At 40.7% G+C, this 21,931-nt stretch overlaps 3 protein-coding genes across 4 annotated transcripts in view; all 3 read left to right on the forward strand.

Moving 5' to 3' along the window:
• Positions 1–15,429, forward strand: part of Hs6st (heparan sulfate 6-O-sulfotransferase) — a 107,009-nt gene extending 91,580 nt beyond the window's left edge. The window contains exons 3-6 of one of the 2 annotated variants that reach the window (XM_064690813.1): positions 3,993–4,310; positions 4,371–4,919; positions 4,978–5,162; positions 7,166–7,223. In XM_064690813.1, the coding sequence (XP_064546883.1) occupies positions 3,993–4,310; positions 4,371–4,919; positions 4,978–5,162; positions 7,166–7,208 (1,095 nt within the window). In that variant the 3' untranslated portion in view covers positions 7,209–7,223. Of the gene's footprint in view, positions 1–3,992; positions 4,311–4,370; positions 4,920–4,977; positions 5,163–7,165; positions 7,224–14,170 lie in introns of those variants that run through there. The other variant, XM_064690803.1, reaches the window with a different exon arrangement.
• Positions 9,162–12,391, forward strand: mira (miranda). The gene has a single exon (XM_064690793.1). It carries the CDS (start codon positions 9,854–9,856, stop codon positions 12,299–12,301), a length of 2,448 nt encoding a protein of 815 aa, XP_064546863.1. The 5' UTR covers positions 9,162–9,853; the 3' UTR covers positions 12,302–12,391.
• Positions 15,430–16,751: 1,322 nt separating the features above from the next.
• Positions 16,752–19,069, forward strand: LOC135434940 (solute carrier family 22 member 1). Its single transcript, XM_064691757.1, has 4 exons — positions 16,752–17,383; positions 17,447–17,601; positions 17,657–18,277; positions 18,340–19,069. The coding sequence occupies exons 1-4, from the start codon at positions 16,863–16,865 to the stop codon at positions 18,885–18,887; spliced, it is 1,845 nt and encodes a 614-aa protein (XP_064547827.1). The 5' UTR covers positions 16,752–16,862; the 3' UTR covers positions 18,888–19,069.
• The last annotated feature ends 2,862 nt before the right edge of the window (positions 19,070–21,931 follow it).

Here is a 21,931-nt window from a genome sequence, read left to right on the forward strand (position 1 = left end):
GTTCTTAGTCTATATATTCCTGCTTTATAAAGCGCACAATCTTAAGTCTTAAATCTGTGTAGCACACACTCTCGTAAATATTAATTTACTTAACTCCAACTTGCGGCTCTAGTCGCTTTTTTTATTTTTGTTTTTTTTCTGCTATTTTAGTGGCTTTTTTGCACGTAGATACTAAAAATTATGATTGTCATAAGCATAAACTGAATAGTTTAGTTTTATTTTCCAGCCACCTCTGTTTTTCACCCTGTCCCAAACTGCAGTCAAGACCTTTCCAGCAGCCGTTTGCACTTTATTTAATTGAGAATATCAAAAGTTAAAAAGCGATGAGTTTGCGATTTCCTGCTGCTAGTTGACAAAACTAATAGTACCATAAATAATTATAGTTTTCATGGCATGCGAAAGCGTAAAATTTCAGAAAATAAACTTGTTACCTAAGCTGGGAAATTGGTGAAGAAGAACTGCACATAATATTTATTAAACTGTTTACTGTGTGTTCAATTTATTTTATCAATTTTGAATGCATTATTTTTTGCTAACATGCATTATAAGACGGTTATAACTAGTAAACTATATATACACAAAAAAAACATACTTAACAACTATTCAAAACAATAATTTCCGTAAGCTGATTAAAGTTTTACCATATACACCCCATAAGTATGCAACACAATTTGCACGCCAATGTGCGGAACATAAAAAATAAACTAGAGATGTGCGCGTGATTAGTTTTATATAGTCGGAAGCACGAGATTTGGGTATCACACCACAGTGAAGACAATTTACATTTTTTTTACGTATAACAACCAAAAGATTTTTAACATATTTTTTTGTAACGAATTAGACAGATTAATAGAGTTTTGAGATTGGCGTGAATTACAAAATATCAGGTATTATTGGATAACCTCAAGAATTCATTTTTTGTAGCTCAACCTAACCTCATAAACTATATGTTTGAATACAATATTATATTCTTTTATATTATATATTGTACTTTCTGATTTAACAGGAAGAAACAGGGTTCTAATCTATGGCTGTGGATGTTTGGGCTTATAACCCCAGGCTATATATTAATAATAAGAAATATAATTCATAAAATGTTTCAGCCTATTTTTTTTTTTATTTGCTTCACGGTCACATCTCTAAATTAAGCACTTGCAATTGCGTGTGGGTGTGTGTGCTAAACATTTAACAACACTGCAAAAATTCACACACATGTACTAAACTCGCACCATGTGCCATTGTCTGTATTTATGTGTGCGTGAGCGAGTGTGTGCCTGGGAATTTTTGGCGCGTGAACAGCAAACAAATTTGCCCACTAAATGATTACTATTATTATATTATTACGGAATGCTGCGGGCATTAACTAAAATGTGGCTCGACTTGGACATGTTAGTGGATATTTTTGTTGGTCGGTCGGTGGTTTGTGGTTTGTGGCGCCTGGCCACAGTGTGTGTAATTTTTTTTTTTATGTCCGCCTATAAAAAGCAATTAAATGGCCAGCAAAGTGCTGGCCCCAACATACACACGTGTTGTTGTTGTGGTTGCTGGCTTACGAGAAAATAAAATTAAATTACTCATTAATGGTAGATTTCCGTCTCATTTTCGCGCAAATTGCATTTTATGCGCTGCACATAAATTTATTCTATTTATATTCTTTCTTATGCCAAGCCAAAAATCGCAGAAATTTAAGTACCCCAAACACACAAATAAATAAACCTTAAGCAGCTGCCCCACAAAAGAAAATAAATAAAACACAAATGCCCAAGGGCGCCAACTCTGAAGTTTTGGCCATTTTTCTAGCAGTTGCCTGATAATCGAATTCTCTTGTTCCTGCTGCACAATAAATTCAAAAGTTTTGCACCTGTCCAGACGGTAAACCTTTTACCACATGCAGCTGTAAATGTACAGTTCGCTTGTTTATTCCCTCAGCTTCGGCTGATGGTGCCCCCTCTTCTTCTTATCGCCAAGTTAACACGCATTCATGCGCTTATAACGAGCCGCGTGCAGAACTTAAGATAGGGCCTATGGTCATAGAGCCACACAACCAGCCAAACTGCTGCTTAATTTCTTATGAACCCACGCACCAATCCAGTCCAAAGCCCACGGACAATTGTTTAATGAGCTGCTCAGTTGGCCCAATTGTTGTTGTTGTTTTTGTTTCAGCTTGTTAGTTGTTCCGGCTTGCGCTTTGGCTGGTTGTATGTACTGGCTTTTGGCAATAAGCAGCGGAAATGCTTAGATAAGAGAGTAAGATTGAAAGAATTTCGCAAAAAGTTGCTCATTTTAATCGAGAAACTTTTGCTTCAAGTTCTGAGGACTTCAATGCTTCGTCTCCGAGTCACTTGTCTATAATCGGACACTCACACAGCATCTGTTTGAGAAAGAACAAAAATAATCAAGGAACCAAACAAAGAAATTATGTTGAAATAATAATGCATTGCTTCATCTTCACACTTGTTTACTATAAGTGAGTTCTGCAATTAAGAAATTTTGATTATACGTAACTTGTAGAACAAATTGTCATCTGTTGTTAAAAAGAAAATACATAGAACTTGACTTTTTCTGTATGAAAGAAAAGGCAATTTATACTCAAGCTTAAATATTTTGTACATATGTGTACATATTATTAATAGTTTATGAGCCATTCGAAAGTTTTATAATGATATATTAATTAGTTGTATGCTTAATATTAGTCTTTGGCATAGCGATTATTAATTATATTATTTGAAATCCATGAAATTCTTCTGCCTTTTCATTACGAATTGCATACCATAATCCAATTCAGCATTCCAATTGGATTTCAAGGGAAATCCAATATTTACCGACATTCCATTAAATGTGCTCATACAAATTAAGATGCGCGCACAAAAGTATGCAGCGGAAAATTTTCACGCCAGCTGCTCTTGAGCTCGATATTAATTTCGCGGGCGTATAGGTAAAGAGTAAATAAATGCGACAAATAGCTGAAGTGCAACGCAATTACCCACTTAATAATCGTTGAGTGAGTAAAATAAATAAAATAAAAAAATTGCACATTTCAGCTGAGCAGTCGTTGTCCGTCAGGAGAGTCTCGACAGGCAGACCGCAGTATGCAGCGTTGACACGCCTGAAGATATAACAGCTGGAGAGGTAGCCTGCTGACGGCTTCACAAAAATGCATTTAATCTCGTTGTTCATTTAATTAATGTTGAAAACAAATAAACACCCAGCAATATACTCACTTGCACTCACACAAACACACACACACACATACAGGTATTTTGTGTAATTTTTGCTGGCAATAAATTTTATTTTAAAACCCATGCTGGCAATAAAAAGGCAGAAAAATTATCTAGGCTGATAGAGAGTGATAGACTAGCAGCTGTCCTGTAGACATGGACATATATTATTTCACAACTTTTTTTTTTACATTTTGTTTGCTTTATTTCAATTATAATGTTATTATGGAAACACCTTTAATTAAACGTATGTGAATATTTACAATACTTATTCAACTGTTAAGTCTTACATAAAAATTTACAAGGGTAGGGTGATTATATAAACCGATCTGAGAGATCGATTGGATGACACCTCCGCAATCTCCTCCGCATTCGGACTCCTCCAATTCTACGTCTCTTTAGAAGGCGATTTGGATGATTTCCAAGCCCCGCAATATAGTTCGCAGCCAGTATATATATAGTGTTGTTTATGAACATTAATTTGTTATTAAACAATTATCTTACAATGCCTTAAACAGCTTTATGTGTAGTGTAGAACATATTGAAATCAAAACATTTTCAGAAATTACAATTCTTAATCTAATGAATCTTATCGTTTCAATATATATAGTTTTCAATTGTCTCCTTCCTTAAACATACATGTACTTATATAATATGCCCGAAACACAACTTTTTTTTACAGGGTATTATGAGTAATAAAATAACATTTAACAATTTTCGGTGTACTCATTTTTAATGCTATCCACTTTTGGTCTTATTGCCCACGAACCACAGGTATGCGCGCTCTCCAAACGCGCCGTAATACTCCAGTCCTCGGACATGATGGCCTACAATGAGCTGCAGCCCGTGGCGCTGCACCAAGCCGGCAACAACAATAACAATAACAATAATGCGGGCGGCAGCACGGCAATTGCGTCGAAAGCCTCAGCACCACAGAATATAATAGCCAATGCAGGACTGAGCTATGAGGATGTGCTGAACGATGATTTCCAGTTCGATATGGATGGGCACGATGTGATGGTATTTTTGCACATACAAAAAACAGGCGGCACCTCCTTTGGACGGCATCTGGTACGCGACTTGGACCTGAAGGTGAGCTGTGTTAGAATTATATATCTAATCGAAGTAATCTTCAATGAATCCAACCTGCAGCGTCCTTGTGAGTGCCAGCGTCAGCGCAAGCGTTGTTATTGCTTCCGTCCGCATCGCAATGAGAACTGGCTCTTCTCCAGATACTCGACGGGTTGGAAGTGCGGCCTGCACGCCGACTGGACCGAGCTGACCAGCTGTGTGGACGTTGAGCTGGACAAGAACGAGGGCGAGACGGCCAAACGTCGCTATTTCTATATCTCGCTGCTGCGCGAACCGATCTCACGCTATATGTCCGAGTACCGGCATGTGCGACGCGGCGCCACCTGGAAGGGATCACGGCACTGGTGCCTGGGCCGACAGGCAACGGCCGTCGAGCTGCCGCCCTGCTATAAGGGCAAGGATTGGCTGGACGTGGATCTCGATCAGTTTGCCGGCTGTGAGTCGAATCTGGCTGCCAATCGGCAGACCCGCATGCTGGCCGATCTCGCCCTGGTCGGCTGCTACAACAAGTCCTCGATGCAGGCGCATGAACGCGATCGGGTCATGTTGGCCAGCGCCAAGCGTAATCTGGCCGCCATGGCGTACTTTGGACTGACGGAATATCAGAAGGTTAGCTCGAGTAAATTTATATCTATCATAACTTACCTTACCTGTATCCACCTTTCAGATGTCCCAATACATCTTCGAGGAGACCTTCAATCTGCGCTTTGCCATACCCTTCGAGCAGCACAATGCCACAATTTCCGCAGCTGCCGTCGCGAATCTGCGTCCCGATCAGCGACGACGCATCGAGAAGCTCAATGGCCTGGACATTGAGCTCTATGCATTCGCCAAGAATTTACTATTCCAGCGGTGAGTACTGCCAGAGAAAAAAGATTTAGCTAGAAATTAAAAGCAGAAGTTATAGATAAATAAGATTTATTATACATGACAGGCAAAACCAATTGTTCCTAGATGACCCATTTATCCTTGGTTTTACCCTACCAAAGATAACGTCCTAACTTACCTAAATGACTGAAATAGTCAAAAAATATGAATACTTTATCTTTCAGCCATCTCCCAGCAAGCCTCCCCTCTCCCCCATCGAAGGTACCTAGTGGACCCACAGAACCTTGGTCATACCATACCATTGATATAGTCCTTGTGAACCTAGAGGATCGAATCACTGCAAAAAAATGCATTGCAGGTGCCATAATAATGACTTGCAAGTTTATTAACAGTCCACTGTTAATGCTTTTTTGCTTTCAGCACCTCTTTTACATAGCTGCAGCCTGTGGCTGTAAAAGTATGCCATTGCGATCGTTGATTTTGTGGGTATGCAATGCAATTTTTCACTCAAAAATATTTTAGTTCGTCTGCCTACTGGGCAATTAAAATTGAAATATCTCGGGTACCATATGTCCGATTTCGAAATGATATACCACTTTCTTTTCGTACGGATACCGACTATCGATTGACACCTAAAAATATGAATTCTAAGAAATGTCCCAATTTGAGGAAAACGACTATGTTTTTTGCAAAAATGACGATGTTGGCTGAAAATGGCTGTGACCACGAGTCGAACGAGACCAATCTTTCCAAGATCGGGGTTTATTTGGCCGAGATACAGCCATTTAAAAAACGCGAAAAAATGCCGTTATAATTTTGAAGATTTTTCTTTTTTTTGCGATAAATCGGCTAAAAATGGTCAGATTTTGGAAAGTTATACCTTTTTGAACTCGTACTCTGGAATCGACTTGCATACCACGTTTTTCCTGGTGCTGAATTTTGATTTGAAAATGTGACCAGACCAAGTGCAATGGGGATTTTGCGACCGTTAATTTTTAAACCTTAATTTCATTGTGGATAAAGTTTTGAAGAGAATTTTGTTGGGATTTGGAACTATAGGTTCACCTAGGACTATATATATGATAGTTTGAAACTAAGGGGGTCATCTAGAAACCGGTTTTAATAATCTGTTCGGCCAGGGACGTGCCCGATTTGGCTTAAAAATAGAAATTCGCCATAGCTCAGCCATTTTGCAAGAATAAATTAATATTTCTTAGAATTTAAATGGATTTTTCTTGAGCTCTGAAAAACGGACCGCATTTAGCCGAGATATTTGACATGATTGTTATTGATTGTATAAATGGCTATGTGTCTAGTAACTGAAGTCCTTTCCAGAAAAGGTTAGGAGTTTAAAATCGTGAAATCAATTTTTCATTTTGTAACTCATATTTTTGAGGAAAATGGAGCTCCGCGAAATACAGTCCTAATTCGGAGTGATATACCTCCTTCTAGTCGTAAGGGTCCCGACTATCGATTGCCATCCAAAAATCTGCATTCTAAGACTTGACCTAAAATGTCCAAAAATGCAATCACGTTTTTGCTAAAAATGGCTTTTTTTCTGAAATCAAAAAACTGTCGTTCTATTCTATGGACTTCCACGAGCTCACCGCGCCCAATCTGCCGGGAATCGGGCTTTATTTGGCCAAGATATTGGCACATAAAGTTTTTGACATCTTTTCGAATTGAAATTTGTCTGACTAGCGGGTATAACCCGGCCTTGCCTGTGGCACCTATAAAATAAATGTTCTCAAAAAGCTTTGAAAATGATTTTGAAACTTACTAACATCTTTTATACTACCATGTTCCGCTAATTTACGATTGTTGTGGGTGGATTTTTCCAAATCGCTGAAACACGTATTCATTAAGTTCTTATGTAGACCTTTGAAAATAAGTTTGAAGCAAATCGGACATGGAAATCGCGGTTTCAATTTTAAAACAAAGTGACGATGGAGGTCACATATAAGATTTAACAAAAATTTTAAAAGTGATGAGTGAATATTTAATCACACAAAATAAACTGTTTTTAGATCCAGTCTACCTAAAACTCAAGTGCTGTTTATGAAAACCTAAAATGAAAATGGTAACAAAGTGAACATGGAGCAAATAAATATGTAAAATGATATATGAACTCAAACTGTGTGGAAATGAAGGAGCTCTCTTGTTAAACACATAAAGTGCCAATCAACATCCCCGATGAACACCAATCTGATCACAGCATAACCCATTAGGGCAAAAACAAATAGCATAATAGATATACATTTTCAATTCAAATATTTCCTATTCAAATATCTGACGCCCTTTGAATCAATAGAGTATGCAAGACTTAAGGCCTATGCCTATCCATTATTAATATGTACATAATTGGCTTATGTACAGATTCAAAGATTGTTTGCACATAAATCTTAAACTCCAACGGATTCTTAGTTGCATTTTGCCAGTTGCATCCCGCTGCTGACCCAACGAGTTTGTCCGGACGCAGAAACCTGATCCTGGTGCTCCTTTATGTTGCCACGCATATTGCGCAGCTCATGAATGGTCCACAGTCTCAGGTCGATGACTCATTGTGAGTCCTTTTTATGCTTTTGTGTGCTGCTGTTGCTGTTGCTGTTGAGGGTGCGCAAACCCTTTGAACGCTCTTTCCTTTGTGGCGATCACTTTGCATTGACATCCAGACAGAGCAACAGACGGAAACATGGCTACACAAGGGCTCTTCCCTGTTTTAATGGATACCGTGTTACCAACCTTCATCTTGGCGTCACATTTGGCGCATTGAGAGCTAATTTATTTTGGTTATGCCTCATCAGGCATGGGAAATTATCGGCGCTGTTCAAATGCTCAATGCAGTATATTAAATTTTGTTGAGGAGGGTTCAATAATGATCCAAAATTAAAAAAAGAGATCTTATGTTTAAAAAGCAATTGAGATCAGAAATAAAATAAAATAAAAATATTATGTACAAAATTATTACATTCACAGGAACTGTTGATGCTAGAGACGTATTCAAATATTTTTATTTTATGAAATATTTCACACAAAAATCCTGCTTAGAATCGCAGCTGTGGATAAGTTCTTGCTACCCTTTAAGGGGAAGTTACACAAACTGTTGCAATTAGCACATATAGGAGAAACCAGCTGCTAGTTCAGTCTGAGATTTCTTCGGTCTGCTGCCTTAAAGGTAAAAAGTAAACAATTTACTTTGCGCAGGCCAAGCAGGCTGTCGACTCCTTATCACCACAAACAGGCTACAATTTATACATAACACGCATTAATGTGATATACATACATATAATATATTCCAATGCATATATACATACCCTAGAGACGCCTCTGTGCTGTACTAAGACGCACTTCCTTTGACATCTGCACAATTCGGAAGTTTTGTCAGTTGTGGCCATCCCGTTGGGAGCGTTCGTTCGAAATGCGCCGTAAATAAAGTTGAAAATTGAATGGCTTATATGCGTTCTAGGTGGTCTATTTACCTAGTGGTACCTGGCTCGAATCCAGGTCTAGAGTATGTTAGTTGCCATGTGCCATCCGAAGTTCAAAGTTTTATTTAAGGTTGAAAAATTGTATCTGTAAATGAAGAATAAAAATGAATTAAACTTAAAGAACAATAATATAATGGAAAAAATTACAATAAATAAAATATTATTAAAAATATTCCCAGGTAGCTTCGAGTTCCTTTTCTGCGCAATTCAGAAGTTTTGTCAGTTGTGTAATAACAAATAGACAAAAATTCAATAAATAACATAATAATACAAATATTCCCAAGTAGCTTCCACTGTCTTTTCTGCACAATTCAACACTAAGCAGCCAAACTGGCTGCTGGCTAAAACTATATATGTGAATATAACACATATAAACGCAATTCAGTTTAACCATTTGCCATGCGATTGAATGGTAGGCGCAGGCGCAACGCTGCGCATTTTCACATTTTCCACGACTTTTCCTTTAATTATGCGGGTCGAGTGTCAAACTTTATGCTGGCTGCCAGCTGTGGCCGCCACCTTTTCCATGCTTGGAGTGGGGGGCACTAACGTTTTTATATGCACACACACATATGTATATATATATATATATATGTATATACAGCGAGAGCTCTATGTGATTCTTGGACAGATGTCTAGGAACACAAGCGCGCACACACACACGCACTACTTGGACGTTTCTTTAGGGATTCCTTTGCTGTCTTGACAATTGCAACATTTGCGCGCGCCAAAAGTAAAATTTCTATGCTTCACATAAGATAGCGATAAGGTAGTGTATGTGTGTGTGTGTGTGGCACGAACCACCACCAAAAGGTAACCCCTCGCTACCTTTTGCCATGCCTGGTCGAGGGTTGTTTTGCTCGTGATCGTTGCGCAGGCCGCGTTTGCGTCGTCGCAGCTCGCAACGCTTCAGTTAGGTTTTGACAACGGAACGCGTAGGAACAGAGCTATAGATGCAGCTGCAGTAAGGGGCAAGCGGGTTGCGGGAAATATCATAAGAACAACAAAAACAACAACAACAACAACGGACTATACAGTACAGCGCAAAATTCAACGGACATTTGTTAAAACGTTTTTTATAAAAGTTAATGTTGTGTTTGCGAACTAAAAGAATTGTTTTATTGAGTTTTTGTTATTGAACAGCAAATTGTTAATTAAACATTAAAATATAATAAGAAAAGTTAAAGAAACAAAGTGTTAAAGTAACCCAAACAGAAAGCACAAAACATGTCCTTTTCCAAAGCCAAATTGAAGCGTTTCAACGATGTGGATGTCGTTTGCGGCTCTCCAGCTGCCAACTCCAATTCGAACAGCTCGGCGGGCTCCACGGGCAGCGCCACGCCCACAGCCGCTGCAGCGCCACCGCCGCCGGAGCGCAAGGAGCAAATCGAAAAGTTCTTCAAGGATGCGGTGCGCTTTGCCTCCAGCTCCAAGGACGCCAAGGAGTTTGCCATACCCAAGGAGGACAAGAAGTCCAAGGGCCTGCGTCTCTTTCGCACGCCCTCGCTGCCGCAACGTTTGCGCTTTCGTCCAGCGCCCAGCCACACTGCAGAAGCTGCAACTGGCAGTGGCGCCTCAACGGCTGCCTCGACGCCGCTGCACTCGGCCACAACGACGCCCGTGAAGGAGGCCAAGTCGGCGAATCGGCTAAAGGGCAAGGAGGCGCTGCAGCAGGAAATACGCAACAAGAACGAACTGATCGAGAGCTATCTGAGCCAGCTGGATGTGGTGCGACGTCATGTGGACCAGCTGAAGGAGACGGAGCTGAAGATGCGCGAGGAGCACGAGCAGACGGCAGCCAAGACCGAACAGCTGCTGCAGGCATTGGGCAGCGAAAATCTGGGCCACAAGCAGCGCAACGAGCAGCTGAGCCTGGAGCAGACACAGCTGCTGGAACGGTACGCCCAACTAGAGCAGCAGCTGCAGCAGCAGCGCGAACAGCACGAGCGGCAAGTGGAGCGTCTTTTGGCCGAAAACGAGGCCTACAAGCTGGCCAATGAGCAGCTCCAGTTGGCCTGCGAGCAGCAGCAGACCACACAGGAGCAGCTCCAGGCGCAGCTGGACGCGCTCCAAGCGGAGCTCAACGAGGCGCGGGACACATGCAGCTCGGCACAGCAGCAGAACACAGAGCACTTGGAGCGTATCGAGAGCTTGCAGTCGCAGAACGCCGAGCTGCTGTCAAATGTGCAGCAGCTGAAGCAGCAAATCGAACAGGATGCCTTGGCCTATGGCCAGGAGACGAAGATCAGCCAAACGGAGCTGGAGTGCTTGCGCGTGGAGCGCAACACGCTGAAGAATGATTTGGCCAACAAGTGCACGCTGATACGTTCGCTGCAGGACGAGCTGCTGGACAAGTCGTGTGAAATCGATGCACACTGCGATACCATACGCCAGCTGTGCCAGGAGCAGGCCAAGCATGCGGAGCAGCAGCAGGCACAGCAGCAGGTGGAGAACGAGCTGGAGAGCGCCGTGGAGCGTGAGAAATGCTATTGGCGCGCCGAGCTGGACAAGCGCCAGAAGCTGGCCGAGAATGAGCTCATCAAGATCGAGCTAGAGAAACAGGATGTGATGGTATTGCTCGAGACCACCAACGATATGCTGCGCCAGCGCGATGAGAAGCTACAGAAATGCGAGGAGCAGCTGCGCAACGGCATCGACTACTACATCCAGCTGAGCGATACGCTCCAACAGCAGCTGGTCCAGCTCAAGCAGGACATGGCCAAGACCATTACGGAGAAGTACAACTATCAGCTAACACTGAACAACACACGCTCCACGGTCAACATACTGATGGAGCGCCTCAAGAAATCCGATGCCGATGTGGAGCAATACAAGGCCGAGCTGGAATCGGTGCAGCTGGCCAAGGGCGCACTGGAGCAGAGCTATCTAACGCTGCAATCTGATGCGGCACAGCTGCGCCAACAGCTCACGGAATCGCAAACAGCTCTGGAGGCGCTGCGTAGCTCCTCGCAAGCACTACAGCAGGAGGTATCGTTGAAAGAATCGATGCTGCATGAGCTGCTAGCCAGCGAATCGGATACGCTGGCCAAATTCAATAAGATTGCTAACTCGTTCCAGGAGCGCATCGACGGGGATGCCCAGCTGGCCCACTACTGTGACATGTACAGCGATCTGAAGCGCAAGGATGAGACGCGTGAGCTGTATATGGCGGACATGAAGAAGGCCTTGGATGAGTTTGCCACTGTGCTGCAGTTCGCCCAGCTGGAGCTGGACAACAAGGAGCAGCTGTTGCTCAAGGTGCGCGAGGAGTGCGAACAGCTCAAGCTGGAGAATATTGCGCTCAAATCGAAGCAACAGCCGACTGTGGCCATATTGACGCCCAGCAAGGCGAACAAACCGAATACCACAGATCTGGAGAAGATTGAAGATCTGCTCATCGATTCGGAGCTGCGTGCCGAATGCGATAAGATCACCTCCTGGCTGCTCAACTCATCCGAGAAGAACGTCCGGCAGGATAACAACAATGAGCTCAGCGAGCTGCTCGCCTGTAAATCGCCCAAGACGCGCACACCGCGCACCCCCCACAGTCCACGGACGCCGCGCACACCCAAATCGGCGGCCAGCACGCCCAAGAAATCGCTGATCTTTGCCAGCGGCAAGGAGAACGTGCCCAGTCCGCCGCAAAAGCAGGTGCTCAAGGCGCGGAATATGTAATAGCAAACGCTTGACGCAACGACCGGAAACGAAATTCAAACGAAATTAGGCTAAATTTTTTCCAATTAATTATTATAAATAAGTTAAGAGACCCCCCTCCCCCCACTCTATATATGAAATACATGATGTGCTTTGCTGCATCTACAACAAACAATCTGAAAACTCGTTTTGATTTCCTGCCTGCCTTTTCCACAAGTTTTTCCAACCCCTCATCTAGAAGACGACGCTGATTGCGGCTGTGCGACGCACTCAATGGGAACTTTCCGGACTTGCGACTTCCTTCTTGCAAGTTCCTCAGGCGTAACGGATGCGGCTCGAGGCACAGCTCTGCAGCTGCGCATGCGCGGCTTAAGGGTGGGCCACAATACCAACAACAACAACAACTACTACAGCTATTAACAAGCTCTGGAAAAAGTGTTTTTTTCAACTGCAAATGACTTCAGTCCAGGGTTCGAACTGCCTTTAAGGGACTGTTGTAAAATCTGCTGCCTGTCGCTCTTTGTCTTGGGTTTTTTTCTTCTTTCGTTTTGTCAGGGTTCAGGTTCTGCATTGTATATGACCTTTGACATTCTGCGCTAACAATGCCCCTGGACTGCGGTACAAGGTATTGCGTCGTCGTCTTCCTCCTCTCTAATTATATACAGCTGCACTGAGCACAGCTGCAGCAACAATTGAATTTTGATTTGCTGCATAAGGCATGAGGATTTACTTACCACTGTTCAGCTTTGTGGCAAGACCCAAAAAACAAACGAGGTAAATATCAGCACACGGGACAGAGGGTTGGCAGGCTTAAGAAAGTTCCCAATTCTCACAATCCGCACACAGTTCTCTCCCTTTGATTCGAGTCGAGCAAAGTTCGTAAAAAATTGTAAAAATCTGTTTTGGTACTCAAAATGATCGTAATAAGGTACAGTATGTGCCAAATAAGTGGAGCGGTCCTAGAAGTCTGTCGAGGCGAAGATAAAGAAAGCTATTCCGCAGATCCAGCAAACTTTCTTTGCATTTTCTCCCATATTCAAACTTATTTAATTCTTGTTCATTCACTTCAATTCTTTGCTTCTACGGGAAATTCATAGATCCCGTTGAAAAACTGTAGCCCGTTGTCTTGAGGATCAGCTGGCATTTTCGTGCTGGCACGGGTCAGGTATTAGGAAGTATTTCTGCCTATACAGGTAGTCCACTATGCGAATAAAGGCAATTCCTTGTAAAGGATTTTAGAAAAGCAATTGCTATACGAAGGTTAAACACCTTGTAAGTCGCATAAAACTATTCTGAGCAACTTCTGAAATGGCATTGTTAAGAAAAACCTTAAAAATTAAATAAATATATTGAAGGTCAAGCGGTGTTTGTATTTTACTCTAAAACTCAACCCATTTCCAGCTAAAATGAATTTTAATCGTTGACATTGCAACTGTGGACTATATAAAGCTGTGGTCGATTATTAAGCTGCACAACTCGAGACCCATTTTGGTTATTTTAAATAAGTATAATAATCAACAAGAAATGAGCGGGTTATCTGTTTCAAGAAACCCCACGATTCTATCATCAGCAGACTTTACTATCGAATCTTGAATCGCAACTGCCTTGTCCCTTTCCGAAGCTGTAACTTGTTGAGAATTATAAGCTTTCGAGGAACGAAACAAAGTACGGCAGTTTTAGAGTTTTGAAAACATTTGAATATTTTTGACCTTATCTACTTTATGACACGTGGTTTAAAATTATGGGAGCTACCGATCATAATACTGAAACATAAAAAATATAAATATATAGTATATCTTATATCAATAGAATAATATAGTATTACTTACATTTTATTTAAAATCCGACTTCATATGAATTCTCTTTCCTGTTTTTCACTCTTTCTTGCAGCTTTGAGCACCTGAAAGCAAAAGATGCAAATTTTGAGCAACGCTTTGCGAATCTGGGCAATATATTTTACAAGCAAGGAATTACGGAATTCAATTGGGATAGCAACATCGAGGATGCGCTTAGCACGGATCATTAAACGGATCCATTTGGAAACCAAAAATTAATGTGTAGCATTTCGTTTTTAAGAGCAGCCCCTTTCCCCCCATAAAGCATAAATGATGCAGTAGAAAAGATAAAAAGAAAAACTAAACAAAGGACTTTAAACTAGTGTCTAAGCATAATGTTAACGATTATTATAAACTGATAAAAACTTAAAAATCGAATTACTATATATATTTAAACTCAATCAAAACAGAAAGCTGCAAAACAAGCGACAAAAACATGGCATTAGCTGCGCTCTCTCATGAATGTAACAAAAATCTCTGTGCGCATATAGTATATGACATTTAGGATTGTAGTCTTAGAGGTAGCAGGTAGTTATCCTACTTATGAACTAACTACTGCACTCCTTGCTGATAAGTCGCACTCGTATATTGTAAATAAAGCTACGTATCTTATAAACTACACATATATACAAATATTATTATTTAAATGCATCCAGCGCATAGACTACACGCCATAATTTAGTTTTAATTTAATTTTAATGTATTTAACATGTTTTTATAACTTTTGTTGTGTAAATTCTTTGCAAAAGCCAAATCTACATTTAGTGCATAGCTCTCAAAAACTAAAAAGCAAATGTTTGTTTTTTTCTTTCCTTCTGAGATTCAAAAACGCATTTATTTTATACAATTCCTCAGCACAACATGTAAATAACATTTAAAAAATAAAAAACATACCCAAAAGTAATGTTTAATTATATTTTCGATTTAAAATAAATTTGTTACATGCATTTTATTTGTAGAGCGTTAATATTGTTAGCTGGCATAATTGTTTAAGACAATAATTAATTGGAAAAAAAGCAACAAAACTAAAACGAAAATGTATTGAATTTGCAAAAAAATTTAAAAAACAAAACCTCGTTTAACAAAAGAAAACCATCGAATTACGTATAAAATAATAAAAAATGGATAAATCCAAAAAAGCCCAAAAAATGATATGAGCATATGCAAATAATGAATTCGGCTCAAAAATAAACTGCATATATAGTAAGCCGGCAATTTGTGCCATTTTATAGCAACACACAAAAAAAGAGCTAAGTAAAAAAACCAAATAAGTAAATAAACAGCATGACTTTGCGCAAAATGTAAGCAAATGAATTATTTCAATTATGATTTCAAGTTTCACGATTCTCTAAACGAGTCAAACAAATAGTGTGAGAAGAGATCATAGAATTTGGGCATGAGAAAATGAGATATATACAAAATTAAATGCAGGTCAGAATGACTAAATTCAATAAAGAATACATAATACGAAATTGTGCTTTCTTCGTTTTTCTTGATATTCCAGCAGTTTAAAGGTTGAGCACCGTTGTGGATCTGAGCATTTTTTTTATCTTTAAGTATCTGAGAATTATACCTGCTAGAGCTCAATCAAACAGACGAGTTTATTTCCCTGGCATTATCCAAGCATCTTACGGATTAGCGTAAGGCAATCGTCCACTCAATTCTACTTACAATTCGACATGAATCATCAGAGGCCCAACTTCCTGCATCTGGTTTTTCTTATCTCATGTAAATTGAATTTGAATTATCACCACGGTTGTATTATGATCTATTGATGCACTTTTACAGCCGCATCCTGTGAATAGAAAAATCACAATAAATTTTATTATTTGTGTAAATTCTTTTTTTAGCCTATGTTATTTATTTAACGCTTTACGTAGTTTGCCGTCATAACAAAATAAAACAACGAAAGAAAAAACGCTTCGGTCGCGTTTAAACGACGATGCTATACTCTGTTCGCGATATTATAAAAGTGAATGGAAAAAGTGTGCATGACTTTTGAGTTAATGACGTGACGTTGGATAAAAAAAAAAAAATTTATATATATACATATATATATATATAGTATATATATGTGCCTGCCCCTTGTGGTATATTTACTATTCTAGAAGCTACATGACAAGTTTGGTGACTCTAGCTCTTATTATTTACCAAAATTGCGCAAAAAACAGGATTTCGATATCGATTTTGTTCGATTACTTGGAAACGGGGCAAGTTATCGAATATCGGAAACAAACTCGATCTGCGCGGGGACTAGGAGTACCTTCAGCTAAGTTTCAAGTCTCTAGTTCTTATGGATTCTGAGAACCTTGCGTTCATACATACGGACAGACGGACGGACGGACGGACAGACAGACGGACATGGCTAAATCGACTCGGCTATTGATGCTGATCAAGAATATATATACTTTATGGGGTCGGAGATGCTTCCTTCTGCCTGTGACATACATTTGCACAAATACATTATACCCTTTTTACCCGTTTTTAATGGTTTCAGGGTATTAAAATAACTGACAGGCACACAACGAATATACCCGTTTTCTCACTTTGTGAACAGCATATAAAAAATAAGTAAGAATTCCTCTCCAATCGATGCAGCATTTCGTCGCGTATCGGCAACTAATTTGCACCCAATTTGTGAGCCCCGTTTAGTTAATAGCAAAAGCAAACCTGAATTTATTTCCTCGCCCATGAAAATTGTGTCCAAGCTCAGTGCGCGTGTAAGTTTCAGCGGGTAAACGACGACGATGGCAAGCGATGCGATCTGTCAGCGGCGCAGATCCTCTGCACCAGCGCCGGGCGTGGATATTGTGCAGCATATCAATGGCAACTTTGGACGCTGGCAGCTGCGCACAATACTCCTAATCTTTCTGTGCAAGATACCCACGGCCTGGTTTATGGCCGTCATCATATACACAGCGCCGTATCCGAAGCGCGGGGAGCTGGTCTGCCGTCCGGGCAACTGGAATGACAGCGAGCCGCTGCAGAGCGAGAGCCGCAATACGGACCGGCTATTCAGCGTGCAGGTGTGCAATGCCTATGCGCAGAGCTTGTCCCAGAGCTTTGTGCAGCGCTACGGCCAGAGCTGGAATGGCACGCAACAGACGACGCTGCCCTGTGAGCGCGTGGAACACCATGCTGCGTACAAGTCGCTGATCATGGAATTCGATTTGATTTGTTCGCGCCGCGTGCTGGTCGCGCTCACCCAATCCTCTCATGCGCTCGGCTCTCTGCTTGGCGGTCTGCTGGCACACCAGGCGCTGCGATAGTGAGTGCTACTGCCATCCGCTTCCAAACGGCTTGTTGATATCTTCCGTGCTCCCATTTACAGCATCAGTCCGCGTCGCCTGATGCTGCTGGGCATGCTGGGTCAGATCTTTTGTGGCAATCTCACCGGGCTGGTGGACACCTATCAGCTGCACATCTATTTCCGTTGCCTCACCTCCGTTTGCTGTACGCTCATGTACACCGCCGGCCATGTGATATGTAAGCAAAACAAAAGACTTAAGACACAAACTTGCTCAGCTCTGTTCGCACCTAGTAACGGACATAACGGCGGGCAAGGCACGCATCTTGGTGGTCACATTATCGGAGCTCTTTTGGTCCATTGGCTTGGTGCTGCTGCCCGCCATATCCATATACTTTGATAACTGGAGCCATCTCTATGTGGCGATATCCTCATCCCTGATTGTGCTCGTCTGGCTGCATCGCTGGATCTCGGATGCGCCACGGTGGCTGCTGCGCCAACAGCGTGTGGAGCCGGCGCTGCGTTTGCTGTTGGAATCGGCCACGCATAACAATCGCATGGTGCCCCTGACCCTGGACGTCAAGCTGACCATCTATGCCAGCGAACTGGCCGCCAAGCAGCGCAGCAGCTATTGCCAGATTTGGGATAAGGAGACAAAGCGTCGTCAACTTGTCTACATACATCTGATCTGGGGCTGTGCCCAGGTGTTGTATAACATCATATTGCTGATGATACGCAGCCTGGGCGAGGCGCAGGTGCACGTGAATACCGCTGCGTTGGGCTTTGCCGAGATGTTGGGCGTCTTTGTGGGTCTCTATTTAATACTCTACACGCGTCGCTATTGGCGCTGGGCGGGCAATCTGATGATCGTAGCGGGCTTTTGCACCTACCTGGTCTGGCTGCTGCCGGAGAGCGGTGAGTGGTATAATTACAAATAGATGCAGTTCCTCTGCTATAACTACCAACTCCACACACAGATCGCAATTCACGCCGCGTGGGCCTGGAGCTTATCTTCTGGATGCTGTTGAAATTTGCCAACTCCGCTTCCATCGCTGTGCTGACCACCTGTACAGGTGAAATGGTATCGCCGGAGAAGCGCGTGCTGCTCATGCTCTCCGTGGTTAGCTTTGGACGCTTCTGCCTGGTCGTCTCACCGCTGTTGAGCACGCTGACTGTGGTGCATCGCCTGCTGCCCATCACGATAATTGCCACAATCGGCTGGCTGTACGGTCTGGTTATGCGTTTGCTCAATCGCTACTATTGGAATACGGAGCAGCAGCAGGTGGGTCAGGTGCCCACGCCGAACACCTATCGCCGCAACTCGGCTGTCATCCTGCGACGCTGCAGCACCGCCAGCTCCGATGTGAGCGGCTATAGCAACGAGCTGCTCAGCAATTTTGAGCAAACGGTGGCTGTTAGCATTGCCGATCTGTGGCATATTAACTTCAGTACGATCCATGAATGTGATAGCCTAAAGGAGGCAACTGATGCGGCACTCAAATCCCAGAGCATGCACAGCATTTGAATTTTGTTGCACGGCCTAAAAGTAGGCAACACTTTTTCATCGCAAAGCTCAATTTTATGCCTAATGTGAAGAGCAGCCATAAAATATGATGAAAATTAAATTAGTCTTAGAATATATATATAATACTTATAAGATATATAAAATATACAGCTATAGAGCAATAAATATATCAGAGTCCCGCCTTTCACACACATATTAATTCGAGCACATTTTATTCGGGTCAGTGGATTTATTGTGGTTTTCTGTCTGTCAGTTGCGTTAATCCACTGCTAATTTAATTAAGTAGAAGTATTGTCGTCATTTTAATTATTATTTAACTAATTTGCGATGTATGAGTTCAATTAGTGGTATAAGGTAATCGAAGCGCGTGATACACAAATGGCAAAACCTCCAACAAATTAAGGTATAAATTATTGCGAATTTTTGGTATAAATATTGCATTTGCTTTTTTATAGCACCTCTTCGGTTTGTTTATATATTTCATTATCTTCACTAACCCAACAATAGTTAGACGGACAATGATCTATGCGAGTTTATTAGTCTAAAGATAAAGCATTCACAATGAGTTATACGAGTTACAAAATATTCACAACTGATAACAGTTGAAATATTCTAGAAAAAGATTATTCGACTAGCAGTTTAATTAACCCAAACAAAGACAGTTCTACAAAATGCAAAATTCTTAAATGACATTTGTATTTGTACTTGTTTTTGTTTTTAATATAGGAACTCGGTCTTACTACATTTTCGTTCCTGTTTAAGATCCAATATGCTTTTTGATACCCTTTCTACTAGTCTCTTGGGAATTTTGTAAAAAATAAAAATTTTAAACAAAACCAAATAAGTGCAGACATTAATTTAAATTAAAATAGCATAAAAAAATTATAATAATAAGTAAAAATATATGAAAGTTATTTTAAAAGAAATAACCTTTATAAAACTTAAAATGTTTATAATAATTGTTTTATTAAAACTATTTCTGCTTCCCCAACAAATATTGGTCAATTTCATTCTAGAACTAGTTCGATTTTATAATTATTTTGCTTATTTGGGCAGTTTTTTTTCATTGGCAGCTTTTCACTTCATTTAAATGACGAGAAGTAGAACCTATTTTTAAAAAACTTTTCTGTGTCAGCAAAACGAAAATAAATGCCAATGCATCGTTTGGCAAAATCAAGCACAATTGCGACAGGTAGTTCTATAAAGATTAAAATAGAAAACCCCTAGCAGGCAGAGCAATAAGAAAATTGTTTTTATCAGCCAGAATACTAGAATGTCAGATGCAATAGGTGCATGGTTCTTGATTATAATTAAAGTACTGATAATTAGCTATAGATATACATATATTATCAGCTTTGTAATCTAGCATGTAAAGCCAACGCATAGCCCAGACAAGATATTTCACAACTGATACAACAGCGAATAGCCAGGTCGAGTGGATTAATAAAAAATATGGAATTTTATTGATTAAGTGTGCAGAGGAAATGATGGACGACTTGTAACAGTATACTGTCAAAACATAAGGTGCCTTGAGGACGACCAAGAAATAGAAGAAGACGCGACACAGTTTCAACGGAAGCGCTTCAGTTAAAATTTCCGAAGTGCTCGCAATAAGTTTTAATTATTTGCACAAATTCATTAAAGAAATTAACGCGCCGATTGGGGCTTTGGGAGCGCTACGACTATTGCCACGATATGGCGACTCGTGTGCCACTAGCTTCAGTTGGATTCCGTTTCTCGACCGATTGAGACGTTCGCGCGAAGCAGCTCGATAAAAAGACGGGAGTGTGTAAAAAACGCGCAACGTGCAAATCGAAAGCCCCTTCCTAACACACAAATACAAATCGAGCATAGTTGATATTAATTTAAAAATAAACAAAAGAAACGAAGAAATAAATCGACTAGAATTGCCAAAGCTTTGATGTGTTAATTGAAGGCAACTCTCAGAAGAAAAAAAGAGTGTATCCAAAGTGAGCTACGATTGTAAAATATGTAAATTATTCAAATAAATACTCCTAAAATCAAGCCTCCAAACTAATTTAAAAATTAACCTTATATATTACACAATGACAAAGTGCTGGGTGTTTTTTTTAAAAGTGTTCTTTTTGTATAAATAATATGTTTTGTATATCTCTGATTAATTCATAAGAGAGGAAAATTAAATGTTATGAAAATATATAAATTTCAATTATCAAAACATCAGATATTTATTTTAAATAGTTTTATGTCTGAAAAATGTTCAAAAACTAAATTACGCTTCCTTTAACTATTTTATGGCGTTCTATATACATATTTTCTGTGTCTCGAATATTCACATATATGTCTAGAATTGTTAATAATATAGTCGAATTCCAGCTATAAAAGTAGGTAGTGCTCTAAATAGATTAAAGATGCCATACATATATATAACTAGGTTTAGATATTTCTGGTTTTTCCACTACCATAAAAGGCTTTTAGCATATTCTATTTGTAATTCCTGATCTAGCACTTGCATTTGCTTTCCTAATTAATTTAAGATTAAATATTCAAAACAAACCGCTAATAAATAGCCCCCCCCCCCCCCCCCCCTCACCATATTTGTCTAGGCACTTATTAATTTGCATTTGCACAACAAGTAATTCAACTTATTTATTAAAAACCCCTCGCAGCCCCGTAGAAAAGTGTCAATTGGTATTCGTATGGAAAACTCAAATATGAATTATTGGGGAACCAGTTTCGTATACCCGATTGCGACCCACTGCAATTAGCACTAACGCTTGAATTTGAAATAAAAATATTTGCACGCCCAACTGCGACAGACGACAGATGTCTGGCCCCGGGCCATTGTTCCATGGCATATGCTCCACATGACAATTGGCCGCTCAGGTTGTTGGATCAATCAAACTTAGCACCCAGCGAGCGATGCGTAAAATGAAGTCGCAAATTTGTTAAATTGTGAGGAAAGGGTTCACATTAACGGACAAATATTAAAAGTACACATGATTGCAAGCAAACCAAACGACATTTCAATTGGAATCTATCTTAAAGGCCACAAAGGGCCTCAT

The sequence above is a fragment of the Drosophila montana genome, unplaced genomic scaffold (genome assembly GCF_035044405.1).
Source record: "Drosophila montana isolate Dmon_TW-CO22-7 unplaced genomic scaffold, ASM3504440v1 contig_1505_1, whole genome shotgun sequence".
Classification (NCBI taxonomy): Eukaryota; Metazoa; Arthropoda; class Insecta; order Diptera; family Drosophilidae; genus Drosophila; species Drosophila montana.

Bases quoted from the DNA above. Each gene is read 5' to 3' on its own strand.
- mira (XM_064690793.1), top strand. From the start codon at position 9,854: ATGTCCTTTTCCAAAGCCAAATTGAAGCGTTTCAACGATGTGGATGTC.
- LOC135434940 (XM_064691757.1), top strand. From the start codon at position 16,863: ATGGCAAGCGATGCGATCTGTCAGCGGCGCAGATCCTCTGCACCAGCG. The intron at 17,384-17,446 runs GTGAGTGCTACT...TCCCATTTACAG, and splicing joins GCACACCAGGCGCTGCGATA to CATCAGTCCGCGTCGCCTGA. The intron at 17,602-17,656 runs GTAAGCAAAACA...GTTCGCACCTAG, and splicing joins CACCGCCGGCCATGTGATAT to TAACGGACATAACGGCGGGC.